Source organism: Schistocerca cancellata, chromosome 6, assembly GCF_023864275.1.
Source record: "Schistocerca cancellata isolate TAMUIC-IGC-003103 chromosome 6, iqSchCanc2.1, whole genome shotgun sequence".
Taxonomy (NCBI): Eukaryota; Metazoa; Arthropoda; class Insecta; order Orthoptera; family Acrididae; genus Schistocerca; species Schistocerca cancellata.
Genome location: NC_064631.1, coordinates 151,379,157 through 151,395,322, shown reverse-complemented (window position 1 = coordinate 151,395,322; position 16,166 = coordinate 151,379,157). Strand labels below are relative to the sequence as shown.

Sequence of the window (16,166 nt, the reverse complement as noted above, 5' to 3'; positions counted from 1 at the left end):
TGAGTAATGTGCTGCGAATACATAGAAAGAAAGATCCGTTATCATTTAGCTACAGTATAGCAGGTCAGCAGCTGGAAGCAGTTAATTCCATAAATTATCTGGGAGTACGCATTAGGAGTGATTTAAAATGGAATGATCATATAAAGTTGATCGTCGGTAAAGCAGATGCCAGACTAAGATTCATTGGAAGAATTCTAAGGAAATGCAATCCGAAAGCAAAGGAAGTAGGTTGCAGTACACTTGTTCACCCACTGCTTTAATACTGCTCAGCAGTGTGGGATCCGTACCAGATAGGGTTGATAGAAGGGATAGAGAAGATCCATCGGAGAGCAGCGCGCTTCGTTACAGGATCATTTAGTAATCGCGAAAGCGTTTCGGAGATGGTATATAAACTCCAGTGGAAGACTCTGCAAGAGAGACGCTCAGTAGCTCGGTACGGGCTATTGTTCAAGTTTCGAGAACATACCTTCACCGAAGAGTCAAGCGGTATATTGCTCCCTCCTACGTATATCTCGCGAAGAGACCATGAGCATAAAATCAGAGAGATTAGAGCCCACATAGAGGCATACCGACAATCCTTTCCACGAACAATGCGAGACTGGAATAGAAGGGAGAACCGATAGAGGTACTCAAGGAACCCTCCGCCACACACCGTCAAGTGGCTTGCTGAGTATGGATGTAGATGTAGATGCAGATGTCAACAGATGGGGACGTTTGCAAGACAACAACCATCTGCAGGAACAGTTCGACGACGTTTGCAGCGGCATGGACTGTCAGCTCGGAGACCATGGCTGCGGTTACCCTTGACGCTGCATCATAGACAGGAGCGCCTGCGATGGTGTACTCAACGACCATCCTGGGTGCACGAATGGCAAAAAGTCATTTTTTCGGATGAATTCAGGTTCTGTTTACCGCATCATGATGGTCGCATCCGTGCTTTGCGACATCGCGGTGAACGCACATTGAAAGCGCGTATTCGTCATCGCCATACTGGCGTATCACCCGGCGAGATGGTATGGGGTACGATTCGTTACACGTCTCGGTCACCTCTTGTTCGCATTGACGGCACTTTGAACAGTGGACGTTACATTTCAGATGTGTTACGACCCGTGGCTCCACCCTACATTCGATCCCTGCGAAATCCTACATTTCAGCAGGATAATGCACGACCGCATGTTGCAGGTTCTGTACGCTCCTTTCTGGATACAGATAATGTTCGACTGCTGCCCTGGCCAGCACATTCTCCAGATCTCTGACCAACTGAAAACGTCTGGTCAATGGTGGCCGAGCAACTGGCTCGTCACAATACGCCAGTCACTACTCTTGATGAACTGTAGTATCGCGTTGAAGCTGCATGGGCAGCTGTACCTGTACACGCCATCCGAGCTCCGTTTGACTCAATGCCTAGCCGCATCAAGGCCTTTATTAGGGCCAGAGGTGGTTGTTCTGGGTACTGATTTCTCAGGATCTATGGACCCAAATTGCGTGAAAATGTAATCGCATGTCAGTCCTAGTATAATATATTTGTCCAATGAATACCCGTTTATCATCTACATTTCTTCTTGGTGTAGCAATTTTAATGGCCAGTAGTGCAATTTTGTGATCAGCCAGAAAGCGAAGGGAAACTTACTGACCTTAGTTTCCAGTCTGCAAGGCCACATTCTGGTCCAGCCCACTAAAGAAAAGTTTCTGTCCTCCTATTTCTTTGCAGGATTAGGACTTTGATTTTAAATAAAAGTATGAAGCTCCAGTCAAAATTATATTGCATAAAGTTTCTCCCATACAACACTTGGAAATTTACTATTTTCAATTGAAAGCAAGTCTTTCTATTCTAACAGCATATTTAGCAGTTCAGAGGCGACCTCTACGGTACGTTCCTACCAGATTGTCTTTCGCCCTGACTAAAATTACTCAATGAAAGTTTGCAATAATGTTCAAATTAATGCTCGCCATTAAAGTGGAAATAAAGTCACCACTTGCCACGTGGAATTGTAATTCTCACGGTCGGAACACTAACAGTTTCTTCAGCGAATTATAAGCGATCCAGGACGGTGTACAATCCGCGCGAGTTCACTGTCCGTTTCTACCGCAAAATAAGCACTTTGACACAGTTCGGCTCTGACGTCATCCGCGGCAGTGCGAGATCCGACGTTTGACAGGCGTGGATCTTACCGTGGCTGAGTGCGAAGTGAACCTTACTACTTACTGCCTCTCCGACTGCATTTATATAGGTGCCGGAGCGGACGGCTGAGGGAACATCTGTTGTCTACGGCTGTCTGCATACTGCAGCAGCCTCCGAACGACCGCTTTCTCGGACACTTAAACTTTAACAATATAGTTGCAAATTACTTCAGAAACCTCTTAATTTTTATTTGTATTCGGTTAAGTTGTTTGAAATCACCGAAAAAGTTACAGCTCGCTATAATGAAAACTTTGCCTTCTAGAATTTTTATAGTGGAGCTAACGGTAGATTTTTACCCCTGAACCATGTCTTTACTAGAAGTTATGTCAGCAGTTATTAATACTACAACTCTCAAATTTAGTATAGCCCTATCAATTGGTATGATTTGTCATCCACTTTAACCAAAATTCTCTATCATTAAAATTACAGGTACTTAATCTACGACAATCAGTTCGGCTCTGACGCCATCCGAGGCAGAGCGCGATCCGATGTTTAACAGACACGGATCTTACTGTGGCTGAATGCGAAGTGAACCTTTTACTGCCTCTCGAGCTGCATTTTAATAGGTGCCGGAGCCGACGGCGGTGTGCTGTTACATTTTAGTTACAAAATTGGTTTCTACTTAATTACTCAAAACCTATAATAGGTAGCTTAACGTGCTCTTTCAGGTATTATTTCTGGGATGAACTGAAGCATAAAACTAATTTTCATGTTTCTAAGTCCATTATTTAGCGCCTCTGATTTTTCCCAAAAACGTGGACTCCGGTGTTAATTTTTGTTATATGGTTTTGGAAACCTGCACCACTTATTTATGATCTCTAACTGCACCTTCTGACCAATGCTGGCTTTCTAGCTTCTTTATTTAGCACCGCTTATTTTTCTCTTAAAACGGCATTTTTGACCAATGCTGGCTTTCTAGCTTCTTTATTTAGCACCGCTTATTTTTCTCTTAAAACGGCATTTTTACGTAAACTATTAAGTCCAGAACATAAAGACATGGTATTTGGAACATTATAACACTAAACTATATTTTAACAAAATTTTAAACATAAATTTTGATTTTTAATTTCATACTTAATTGTGGTGCAATACTTGTGCGCTACATGCAGACGCGTTAAGGTGACGTGGGGCTACTAGCAGTGAACTGGGGTAAGTCCCGGCGCACTCGCTCGCCTCCGTATCTCACACACGATACAGCGCTTGCTTTGCTTCAGTCTCTGTATGCGCACTAATCTCTCTTATCTTCCTCCCATGAGCCTCCAAAAAAAAGGTACAGGTACAGACAAAAGTGAAAAAATCGTATGGCATTGTTGGCCGGAATGTCCCATTAGGATTCGGCCGCAAGTGCAAGTCGCCATAGTGGGCGACTTGCGGCCGATGACGAGGATGAAATGATGATGATGACAACACAACACCCACTCCCCGAGCGGAGAAAATCTCCAACCCAGCCGGGAATCGAACTTGGGCGAAGTGCATGGGAGGCAAGCACGTTACCACTTTTCATATCTCATTTTGTACTATATTGTTCTTTGAATTTGTTTGGGGCGGACGTCCGATGACATCCATTTAGGTTTTCCGTTGATCTGTTCACTCAGGTTTTTGTTACAGAGGGTAGCTGACCCTCTGACCGAGCACGCTTAGCTACCGTGCCGGCTATCAGATTGTAGCTTCAGAAAAACTTAATGATTTATTCAAGAGAAAGAGCTTCACAAATTGAGAAAATCGTAACATGTTGGTCCACCTTCGGCCATCATTCAAGCAGGGGTATCTTTCTGAATTCTTTCCAGTTGGTGCATTAGATTGTCAAAATCTCGAACTGACTGAAGGGTTCTGCCCGTAATGCTCCAAACGTTCTTATTTCCTGGAGAGATCCAGTGACCTTACTGGCCAAGGTAGAGTTTGACAAGCACGAGGACGAGCAGTGTAAGCTCTCGCCGTGTTCTGGCGGGCATTATCTTGCTGAAATGTAACCCCAGGTTGTCTCGCCATAAAGGGCAACAAAATGGCCTACAGAATATCGTCAACATACCGCTGTGCTGTAATGGTGCCGCAGATGAGAACCAAAGTAGTCCTGTGACGAAAAGAAGTGCACACCAGATCGCCACGCCTACTTCTTGGGTCGTATGGCGGGTGACAGTCAGGTCGGTATCCTACCATTGTCCGGGGCATCACAGAAAACGTCTTCGCCGTCCATCGCGGCTCAGTTCGAAGCGGGACTCATCACCGAAGACGAATCTACTCCAGTCAGTGAGATTCAACGCCCAGTTGCAATTGTCACCTACGTCCTCAGTTATTTGCTGTATCTATTCCAATCTCTGTTTTCCTCCACAGTTTTTGCCTCCTGCAGCTGCCTCTAGCACCGTGGAAGTTATTCCGTTATGCCTTAACAGATGTCCTACCATCCTGTCCGTTTTTCTTGTCAGTGTTTTATAGCAATGAAGAGCCATAGAAACTGGTACACCTGCTTAATATCGTGTAGGGTCCCCGCGAGCTCGCAGAAGTGCCGTTACACGACTTGACATGGACTTGACTATAATGTCTGAAGTAGTGCTGTAGAGAAATGATACCATGAATCCTGCAAGGCTGTCCATAAATGTAGATCTCTTCTGAACAATGAACATGAATACGTGCAGGTGATCAGACACGATGCTTACGTTGATGGTGTTGAGACAACAACCAGCCAGAAATTTGTTTTCAGTTCCTTTACTCAAAGGGTACCGTTACCGGTTTCGAATCGTTATGATTCATCTTCAGACGGTTTTCATGCTTTTATTACGTCTTTTTACAGATTAATTGTCCTAAAATATAAATAAAATGTAATTATAAGCATGCTACACAGATGGTTGCGTTACAGATTTTCATTGGATGCAACTTATCTGAAATGTCGGTTTGGAGTCTTTGTTTGTATTACATTCATCCAACAGATGTGAATACATTCCCACTGCATTTTTATCGTTGCACACGTAAATTTTTCTCTCTGAACACTTTAGATTTGTCACAGAAAAGGTTTCTAGCGCACACCACATGTTTTGACGCAATACAAAGTGATTACAAACATATGATTGACAAAGATGCTATGATATATCGAAACATCATGAAGGTGTCCCATGTTTGGAAAAAGGTAATAAATTCACTTATGCAACTGAAACGCCTTTTACATTAGCACAGAGAGACATTGATTTTGTGAGCTTTAGAGCGTATACTGTTACATTATTTACAAAGTTGATCCAATTTGTTTTTAGTACTGTATAGGTAAGGCAGTACATTATTTATTTACATTTAGCATCATGAGAATTGTAGTAACATATAAATTTGCTACTTGATCTGCAGATAGACGTAGGAATATTATTTGCTTTGGAGGGCGGAAAATAATTGTTGGAAATTTTTCAGGAGATGAGTGTTAGCTAACTCGGTTTGTTCATTAAGGATATAGTCTGGGTTGCTGTTTTTGTGTGTGTGTATTTCAATTTCTTCTAATACAGTCACAGTGGCTCCTTTTTCTGCTACATGTAAAATTTTTAAGCTGTTCTCAATGTTTCTCACTGAATGGTTTTCTTCAGCAATATGAGATGCAAATGCAGATTTGTTCGAGTTAATGAAAATATATTTGTGGCTGGTTGCTGCCTCAACAGCATCAACATTTGACTTCAAATAACAGCCACGGTCTCCAACCATATCATCATACGCAAAATTGCACGATGCTTACGTACGTGTCACCGATCAGAGTCGTATCTAGACGTATCAGGGGTCCTGTATCACTCCAACTGTACACGCCTCACACCATTACAGAGCCTCCATCAGCTTGATCAGTCCCCTGCTGACATGCAGGGTCCATGGATTCGTGAAGTTGTCTCCATACCCGTACACGTCCATATGCTCGTTATAGTTTGAAACGAGACTTGTCCGACCAGGCAACATGTTTCCAGTCATCAACAGTCCAATGTCGACGTTGACGTGCCCAGGCGAGGCGTAAAGCTTTGTGTCGTGCAGTCATCAAGAGTACACGAGTAATCCTTCGGCACCGAAAGCCCATATCGATGATGTTTTGTTGAATGTTTCGCACGCTGACACTTGTTGATGACCTAGCATTGAAATCTGCAATAATTTGCGAAAGCGTTGCACTTCTATCGCGTTGTACGATTCTCTTCAGTTGTCGTTCTTCCCGTTCTTGCACGATCTTTTTCCGGCCGCAGCGATGTCGGAGATTTCCTGTTTTACCGGATTCATATTCATTGTACACTCGTGAAATGGTCGTACGGGAAAATCCTCACTTCATCGCTACCTCTGAGATGCTGTGTCCCATTGCTCATGCGCCGACTATAAAACCTCGTTCAGACTCACTTAAATCTTGATAACCTGCCATTGTACTCGTAGCAGCAGTAACCGATCTAACAACTGCGCCAGACACTTGTCTTAAAAAGGCGTTGCCGACCGCAGCGTCGTATTCTGCCTGTGTCTGTATTAGAACACGCATGCCTATACCAGTTTCTTTGGCGCTTCCGTCTGTATTCGTTTCCTCGCCGATTCTCCGAAGAACCTCCTCATTCCTTACCTCATCACTCCACCTAATTTTCAACTTTCTTCTGCAGCACCACATCTCAACTGCTACGATTCTCTTCTTCCCTGGTTTTTTCACAGCTCATGTTTCACTACCATACAATGCTGTACTTCAGCGTACATTCTCGGAAATTTCTTCCTCCAACGGATTCCTATGTTTGATACTAACAGATTTCTCTTGTCCAGGAGTGCCTCCTTTGCCAGTGCTGTTCTGTTTTCTGTGTCCTCATTGCTCTGTCCTTCACGAGTTACTTTTCCGTCTAGTTAGCAGAATTCCTTGATTTCGTCCGCTTCGTGATCCCCTAATTCTGATTTTGAGTTTCTCGGTGTTCTCATTTCCTCTACTTCTCATTACTTTATCCTTTCATCGATTTACTCTCAATCCATATTCTGCACTCATTAGACTACTCATCCCCTTCAACATTTCCAGTTATTCTTCGTCACATTCAGTGAGGATAGAAATCTCATCAGCGAATTTTGTCATTGATATCCTTTCACTTTGCATTTTAATCCCACTCTTAAAGCCATCTTTTATTTCCGTCATTGCTTCTCCGATGTATTCATTGACCAGTAGGAGCGAAAAACTACATCCCTGTCTTAAACCATCTAAAACAGAGCACTTCGTTCTTGGTTTTTCAGTCTTATTGTTTCCTCTTCGTTCTTGTAGTTAATGTATATTACCCGTCCTTCCCTGTAGCTTACCCTATTTTTCTCAGAATTTCGAACATTTCGCTCCGTTTTACACTGTCTTTTCTGTTAGCTGAGACCGTCTTTCAGCCAATGATTCCTTTTTCGATTTTCTCACACTTTTCATGCAGTTATTACGTGTTAGCCTCCCTGCATTTCCTATTTATTTCATTCCTAACTAACTTGTAGTTCTGTATTCCTCAATTTCCCTCATCGTTTTGGTTCTTCCTTCTTTTGTCGATCATGTGAAGCATTTCTTTGGGTTTTTCACAGTTATCTTCTTCGAAACTATGTTTTTTCTTCCAGCTCCTGTGATTGTGATTTTTAGACATGTCAATTCCTCTTCAAGTAAATTGCCCACTGAGGTACTCATTATCGCAGTATCTATAGCCTCAGAGAACTTCCAGCTTGTCTCTTCATTCCTTATTAGTCCGATATCCTACTTCTACTGCAGAATACTCTTAATCACTACTAAATTGAAATGTGACAACTGTATTGGCTTCTGCGTACTCCTTACAATTCAATATCTGATTTCATAATCTCTGCCTGACCATAAAGTAATCTAATTAAAATCTTCCCGTATCTCCCTGCTTTTTCCAAGAATGTTCCCTCCTCTTATGATTCTTGAACAGAGTATTCGCAATTATAGTTTAAATTTATTGCAGAACTCAATTAGTCTTTCTCCTGTCTCATTCCTACCACCAAGCCCATATTGTCCCGTAACCATTTCTTCTACTCTTTCCTACAAGCACATTCCAATCCCCCATGACTATAAGATTTTAATCTCCCTTCAAGTGCCGAATTACCTGTTCAATATCCTCATATACGGGGTGATCAAAAAGTCAGTATAAATTTGAAAACTGAATAAATCACGGAATAATGTAGATAGAGAGGTACAAATTGACACACATGCTAGGAATGACATGGGGTTTTATTAGAACCAAAAAAATACAAAAGTTCAAAAAATGTCCGACAGATGGCGCTTCATCTGATCAGAATAGCAATAATTAGCATTACAAAGTAAGACAAAGCAAAGATGATGTTCTTTACAGGAAATGCTCAATGCGTCCACCATCATTCCTCAACAATAGCTGTAGTCGAGGAATAATGTTGTGAACAGCACTGTAAAGCATGTCCGGAGTTATGGTGAGGCATTGGCGTCGGATGTTGTCTTTCAGCATCCCTAGAGATGTCGGTCGATCACGATACACTTGCGACTTCAGGTAACCCCAAAGCCAATAATCGCACGGACTGAGGGACGCCAAGCATGACGAAAGTGGCGGCTGAGCACACGATCATCACCAAACGACGCGCGCAAGAGATCTTTCACGCGTCTAGCAATATGGTTTTTTTTTGTTCTAATAAAATCCCATGTCATTCCAAGCATGTGTGTCAATCTTTACCTCTCTATCTACATTATTCTGTGGTTTATTAATTACCTGAAATATTGCTGTCGATTCTGATGAGAAGAACTCTATCGTCGAACTGTTCACAGTAACTCACTCTGCGTCCTACCTTTGTATTAGTAACGAAGCCTACTCCCGTTATATCATTTTCGCTGCTTTTGATATTCCCATGTACTCGTCAGACCAGAAATCCTTGTCGTCTTTTCATTTCACTACACTGACCCCGTTATATCTAGACTGAGCCTTAGCGTTTTCCTGCCATGGTTATCGCGAGGGAAGAAAACGGCAAGATAAGAATCGAGGATAGAACCCTTTGGTGAGAAAGGATAGGCAGGAAATGCCTAGATCTGTTAGGAAGCACACTGAAGAAATGTCATAGGTCTATTAGCGAAACAAGGATGTCAAACATTTTGACAGGAAGAGACAATTTCTAGAATGAAATTTTCACTCTACAGCGGAGTGTGCGCCGATATGAAACTTCATGGCAGATTAAACCTGTGTGCCGGACCGAGACTCGAACTCGGGACCTTTGCCTTTCACGGGCAAGTGCTCTACCAACTGAGCTACCCAAGCACGACTCACGATCCGTCCTCACAGCTTTAATTCCGCCAGTACCTCGTCTCCTACCTTCTAAACTTCACAGAAGCTCTCCTGCTAACCTTGCAGAACTAGCACTCCTGGAAGGTACTGGCGGAATTAAAGCTATGAGGACGGCGCGTGAGTTGTGCTTGGGTAGCTCAGTTGGTAGAGCACTTGCCCCCGAAAGGCATCTACATCTACATTTATACTCCGCAAGCCACCCAACGGTGTGTGGCGGAGGGCACTTTACGTGCCACTGTCATTACCTCCCTTTCCTGTTCCAGTCGCGTATGGTTCGCGGGAAGAACGACTGCCGGAAAGCCTCCGTACGCGCTCGAATCTCTCTGATTTTACATTCATGATCTCCTCGGGAGGTATAAGTTGGGAGGCCGGCCAGTGTGGCCAAGCGGTTAAAGGCGCTACAGTCTGGAACCGCGTGGCCGCTACGGTCGCAGGTTCGAATGCTGCCTCGGGCATGGATGTGTGTGAGGTCCTTAGGTTCGTTAGGTTTAAGTAATTCTAAGTTCTAGGGGACTGATGACCTTCGAAGTTAAGTCCCATAGTGCTCAGAGCCATTTGAACCATTTTTTTTATAAGTAGGGGAAAGCAATATATTCGATACCTCATCCAGAAACGCACCCTCTCGAAACCTGGACAGCAAGCTACACCGCGATGCTGAGCGCCTCTCTTGCAGAGTCTGCCACTTGAGTTTGTGCTTACCAAATAACCCTGTGACGAAACGCGCCGCTCTTCTTTGGATCTTCTCTATCTCGTCTGTCAACCCGACCTGGTACGTATCCCACACTGATGAGCAGTACTCATAGGTCGAACGAGTGTTTTGTAAGCCACCTCCATTGTTGATGGACTACATTTTCTAAGGACTCTCCCAATGAATCTCAAACTGGCACCCGCCTTACCAACAATTGATTTTATATGATCATTCAACTTCAAATCGTTCCACACGCATGCTCCCAGATATTTTACAGAAGTAACTGCTACCAGTGTTTGTTCCGCTATCATATACTCATACAATAAAGGATCCTTCTTTCTATGTATTCGCAATACATTACATTTGTCTATGTTAAGGTTCAGTTGCCACTCCCTGAAAAGGTACCGAGTTCGAGTCTCGGCCCGGCACAGAGTTGTAATCTGCCAGGAAGTCTCATATCGGCGCACACTCCGTTGTAGAATGAAAATTTCATTCTAGAAACATCCCCCAGGCTGTGGCTAACAAGGAGACGGCACAACCGTGGGGTCAGGGATTTTTCCGCAATTTTGTGTGGGGAAAGAGGACCCCTAACACCTCACGTGGTTAAAATATTAGGACGCACTACCCGGAAAATCCCGGGAAAATCGATCCAAAGTTTTTTACGTGCCTTATGAGTATAAAATGTTAGTAATCTGCCGAGCCGCCGGCTGGCCTAGGTGCTGCCGGCACTGTAGCTCAGCGTGTTCGGTCAGAGGGTTAGCTGCCCTCTGTAATAAAAAAAAACCTGAGTTAATTGATCAATAACGAACTTAAACGGATGTATTACGACGTCCGCCCCGAGCAGATGAAGCGAACAAAATGAGATTTAAAAAAAAAAAAGTTTTTAGGGCTCGGATTCTTACACCAGAGGTCTCGTGTTCGATTCCTCCTCTGGCACTTTTTTTTTCTTCTGGTTCATTTTCTTTGGTTATTCCACCAATTATTCAGAAACTTTCCCAAACCTACATTATCTTTAGCAAATTAGTTTCATTATTGAATGAAAATTATTTTCTTTTTGTCCAACAACACAATTCATGACGATGGGTTTTGCATTTTTCATTGTAAAGTATACGAGGCGAGACATTGCCTTTTTAATCAAAATAACAAAGTCTATTGGAAAACATTCAATTTTTATATATATAATAATTATAAACAAGAAACGCAGTGGTAATTATCGTAAAAACAAACAAAGCAATAATTTTTGCGACATCTTGCGCAACATATAAAAGCGGATTTTTTAGAATCACAGGGCGTTTGCAATAAATCTGTACAAAAACATGCCCCATTAACATTTACGAAAACGTTTCGAGTTTCTGACAATTTTGAGGCAAACCAGGCATATTGAATCATGTCTCGGAATAATGGTGAAGATAATTGATGGTGAATTATAGAATGAATTTTTGTACAATCTTCCTTGGAATTAATTTCACGATTCTCCTGTAACAACGCGCTGCAATTTTGCAAGCAACAGAAGAAAAGATAAAGTGCCAGAATAGGAATCGAACTCGAGACCTTTGGCGTAAGGGTCCAAGCGCTAACCGTGTAGGCCAGACGGCGGCTCGGTAGTGGACTAAAGTTTTATACTCATAAGGCACCTAAGAAACTTTGGATCGATTTTTCTCAGGATTTTCCGAGTAGTGCGTCCTAATATTTTAACCACGTGAGGTGTTAGGGATCCTCTTTCACGGCACAAAATTGCGGACAAATCCCCGACCCCACGGTCGTGCCGTCTCCTTGTAAGCCATGTCTCCTCAATATCCTTTCTTCCAGGAGTGCTAGTTCTGCAAGGTTCGCAGGAGAGCTTCTGTGAAGTTTGGAAGGTAGGAGACGAGGTACTGGCGGAATTAAAGCTGTGAGGACGGGGGTGAGTCGTGCTTGGGTAGCTCAGTTGGTAGCCGGCTTCAGGCGGCCTTCAGTTACTACGTTTCCGCAGGTCATATATTTAAAGTACGATACGAGACTCTTACCCTCCCAGTGCACAAAGGAGGACTGGGATTGGTCAACGTCAGGGCGAGAGCAGCTGCCCTTTACATGAGCAACATGAGGAAACGATGGAAAAGTCAACATACCTCTCTCACGGGTCGTTTACTACAGGTTCTGAAGCCAGTCTCTAATGTCCCGCCGGTGTCGGTTGCGCACGTCGCACCACAGCTCTCCCATGTGTCGACCTTCATTCTTGATTACAGCTATGTCAGCTCGAACCTCTCCGCCACACGTCCACCAAAGGCGAAAGATTTTTATACCAACCTTCTGTGGGCTGTTCGCCATAACGTGGTGGAAAACAAGTACCCTACGGTTCACTGGCCAAGAGTGTGGAAAACGATACACCACCACTCTCTGTCAACCACGGTGCGTTCGAAGTGGTATCAGATCGCCAACAAAAAATATGCCACACGCCAGCGACTTCACACTATTGGACTGGCAGACTCCCCTTATTGCCCAGATTGTCACCTTTTGGATACCGATGAACATCGTTTTACTTGCGCATCATCGTCCGGAGTTTGGCGATTAACACAGAAGATATTGGCTTGTTACCTCCGGGTCACACCTGATATGATTGACCGTCGCCTACATCTTTAGCGACGGAGAGAAAGAGCAGCTTGATTACTGGTGGTTCCTACAAAATGCTCACAATGCCCTCGAACGCACACCGAAATACCGTACGCTCTTCGCAAATTATTTACGCAGCGTTTTCGTTAACCCCCCACTTAGCTGGGGAGTGCCAGGCTGTGGTTAATGTGCTGTGCCGCATCACACTAACGGCTCAACGTTCTGCCTTGTCAGCCATGACCAAAGGAAGAGACAAACTGCTGCAAGGATACTGTTTTCCTTGAGGCACTAGCGAAGCAGAATGCCTCCGTTGCAGATGCCCTTCAAAGGCGCTATTGGAGATTTCAGATAACGATGGCGAGGCTCCAAGTGGAACCAGTTACATTATTGAAGAACCTTTTAGTTCGAATTACATCAGTGGTTTATATTTTTAATTTTTGATTACTCTTTTATGCCACCTTTGTTGTTGTAACACTTACTTGTAAGACTTAGTTACTAGAATTCTCATTTGTACACGCTCCCTAAATGTAATCATATAAAAAAAAAAGTGGCAACGGATAGCCCTAACCTTGATTTCCCATACTTCCCCTGGTCTATAGGCAGCTCTCTGGGGTGGGTTTACTCAGGAGCCAACGCCTGAAGTGGATCAGATTTTTTTGTTATAGGATGAGAAGTGGCGGTGGCACTTAGGTTTTTTATTTTTCTTTATTTATTTATTTTTTAGTTCCATTTTCCTAAGGGGCTTTTTAAGGGAAAAAAGTGGTCCAAAAAGGGGGTAGCGTTTAAAAAAAATTAAAGAAGGGGTAAAAAACAAAAAAATAAAAAAAAGAAATAAAAAAGTTGGTAGAGCACTTGCCCGCGGAAGGCAAAGGTCCCGGGTTCGAGTCTCGGTCCGGCACACAGTTTTAATCTGCCAGGAATTTTCAGGAAGAGACAATAATCCAAGTACTTTCATTTTGCACAGGTACAGCGAGCGGGCGAAGCAGCTGTCTTCCTTGTACAGGGACCGGCCTCGGCCGCCGCTGGAGGAGGCTGTGTACTGGGTGGAGTACGTGCTACGCCACAGGGGCGCCCCGCACCTCCGCTCTGCCGCGCTCGATCTCGCCTGGTACCAGTACCTACTCCTAGATGTCGCGGCCTTCGTCGTAGCAGCGGCATCTCTCCCACTACTGGCGCTGCACTTCATCTTCCGGAAAGTGGTCCGATCACACAAGAACGATAAGAAAGCGAAGAAAGAGTGAATGCACGCTCAGGGATCGCAGTCGTCAAGGTTTCTGCGTTTGTGAGAGTCGAAGGATTATTGGCGAGTTTGGGGATGCCAGTAAACTTTGGAAACGTGAGCATTCTTTGTGTAAAAATGTACACCGATGACCTGCATACGAGTTAGCTTAGCATGTTTCGTAGAGGCGTCGGCTATCGCTTCTTTTTGTGTTGGAGAAAAACTACCAGCAGAGTGAACTGAAGGCCTTCCGATCCTGGGAACGCCGTCGTGTTTACTCTCTAGAAGAAGGGAGGAGGGATAGTAATGGAGCGTGCTCCAACAATCTTACAAGTGCAGCGTTGTCACACCCTGCAGTTCTATACGTCAAAAGGTCTGCACAGCACAGTAATTCAACGCAGATTGGCACTTGTATTTCAAAATGCTCCTCGCACACTACCAATTAGCTAGTATCTTTTCACAGTCTAATATATATAAATACATGTTCGTCTAAACATACTGCCCGACAAAAAAAGTAACATGAAAGAGGACGAGGAAACAAAATAGACTTAGAACTACTTAAACCTGACTAACCTAAGGACATCACACACATCCATGGCTGCAGGATTCGAACCTGCGACCATAGCAGCAGCGTGGTTCCGGACTGAAGCGCCTAGAACCACTCTCCCACAGCGGCCGGCGATTTTTCTGGTCACAGGAATATCTCAGGATTTCTTTCCTGAGTAGACAAGCAATGTTCCGTTGATAAGTGGTACCACGATACAGTCACATAAGAGGTAACACATGATGAAACAGGATGCCTGTGAGATCCCACTGCGCCGTCTGAGTTCCTTCAGTTACCACCAGTGTAACGTTAAGTCATACCCAGTGGCTCCCCACATGATGAAGCAAGGAGTAACAGCCGACACCCCCGGGATAACAAGGCCGTCCAGTAGTGTTAGTGACGTCACACTGAGCGGCCCATAGCCGACGCAGCAGTCCACGGACACCTCCGTACAGACGCGCCTGATGCTAACGATCTTCTGTCCGTCATACAGAAAGGAGCGAACTATAATTCGAACCAAAGACCAAATCATATATATTCTTGTAAACAGCATAAAGGTTCATAACGAAATACCGATTACATATACGGGCAGGAATAGGTTCTAGAACTCCTCTGAAAAGTGTTTATCTTCAGTACCAGAATGAACATCAAATTGTCAGGTTTTCTAAATAGAAAAGCACTTTGTTAGTAACAGACAGCAATAATGAGACTTGCAGTTGGTGATTTCTACGTGGAAAAGGAAATAAGCTGTAGAGAGATTGAAAATGGTAAGTAAAGAGAGCCTCAGCCTTTTGCTCACATTCTTACATGTAATGCACTTGGTTGTTTTTCATTTCCTTACCTTTCATAACATTTTTAATATTATTTCAAGAAGTGTATCTTCAATAGCAGAGTGAACTTCAAATTGTCAGGCTTTTCTTAAAGGAAAGAGCAGTCCCTTAGTATCACAGTGCAAGACAGAATCTTGTGTTCAGTGATGTCTATGTTAAAAGGAGAATATTTGATATCTATCTTTCGTTTCCATTCTTTATTACTGGGGATACACTTGTAAAAATTCTTGAAAACAGCTGTCACCATGAACATATGAGTAAATTCACAATAGTCATGTGTTTTATGAGATAAAGCGAACTCTTGTTACCTTATTGAAAACGAAAGTAGTGAGGTTTTTGCTATGTATGACAGTGTTTAAGATAATTTACTTTCAGTGTAATAGCTTGAAAATGTTAAGTCCTGCTGTCAGTTGGCATTTGTCACCACCTGTATGCGAGTTTTAAAGCTAAGTAGTGTTCTGACAATTATAAAATAGTGGCAAAGTTCCTCAATCGATTAAACCTATTCCTGCCCGTATATGTAATCAGTATTTCGTTATGAACCTTTATGCTGTTTACAAGAATATATATAATTTGGTCTTTGGTTCGAATAATAGTTCGCTCCTTTCTGTATGACGGACAGAAGATCGTTAGCATCAGGCGCGTCTGTACGGAGGTGTCCGAGGACTGCTGCGTCGGCTATGGGCCGCTTAGTGTGACGTCACTAACACTGCTGGACGGCCTTGTTATCCCGGGGGTGTCGTAACAGCACCGTACGTCTTCTAGGCCACTGCCTACACGCCGACGATGGTCATCAGTGGCAATGCAGAACTGCGATTCACCGTCTAACACAGTGCGAAACCATTTACCAACAATTCATGCATC

At 43.6% G+C, this 16,166-nt stretch overlaps 1 protein-coding gene and 1 non-coding gene across 2 annotated transcripts in view; one reads left to right on the top strand and one right to left on the bottom strand.

Moving 5' to 3' along the window:
• The window catches only part of LOC126088215 (UDP-glucosyltransferase 2-like), a 154,110-nt gene extending 140,160 nt beyond the window's left edge, over window positions 1-13,950 (top strand). Inside the window, exon 8 of the mRNA XM_049906341.1 lies at window positions 13,674-13,950. Within this exon, the coding sequence (XP_049762298.1) occupies window positions 13,674-13,950 (277 nt within the window). The remainder of the gene's footprint in view (window positions 1-13,673) is intronic.
• Window positions 9,332-9,406, bottom strand: Trnas-uga (transfer RNA serine (anticodon UGA)). Its single transcript has one exon. It is a non-coding gene; the product is annotated as a tRNA-Ser (tRNA).
• Window positions 13,951-16,166: the final 2,216 nt, after the last annotated feature.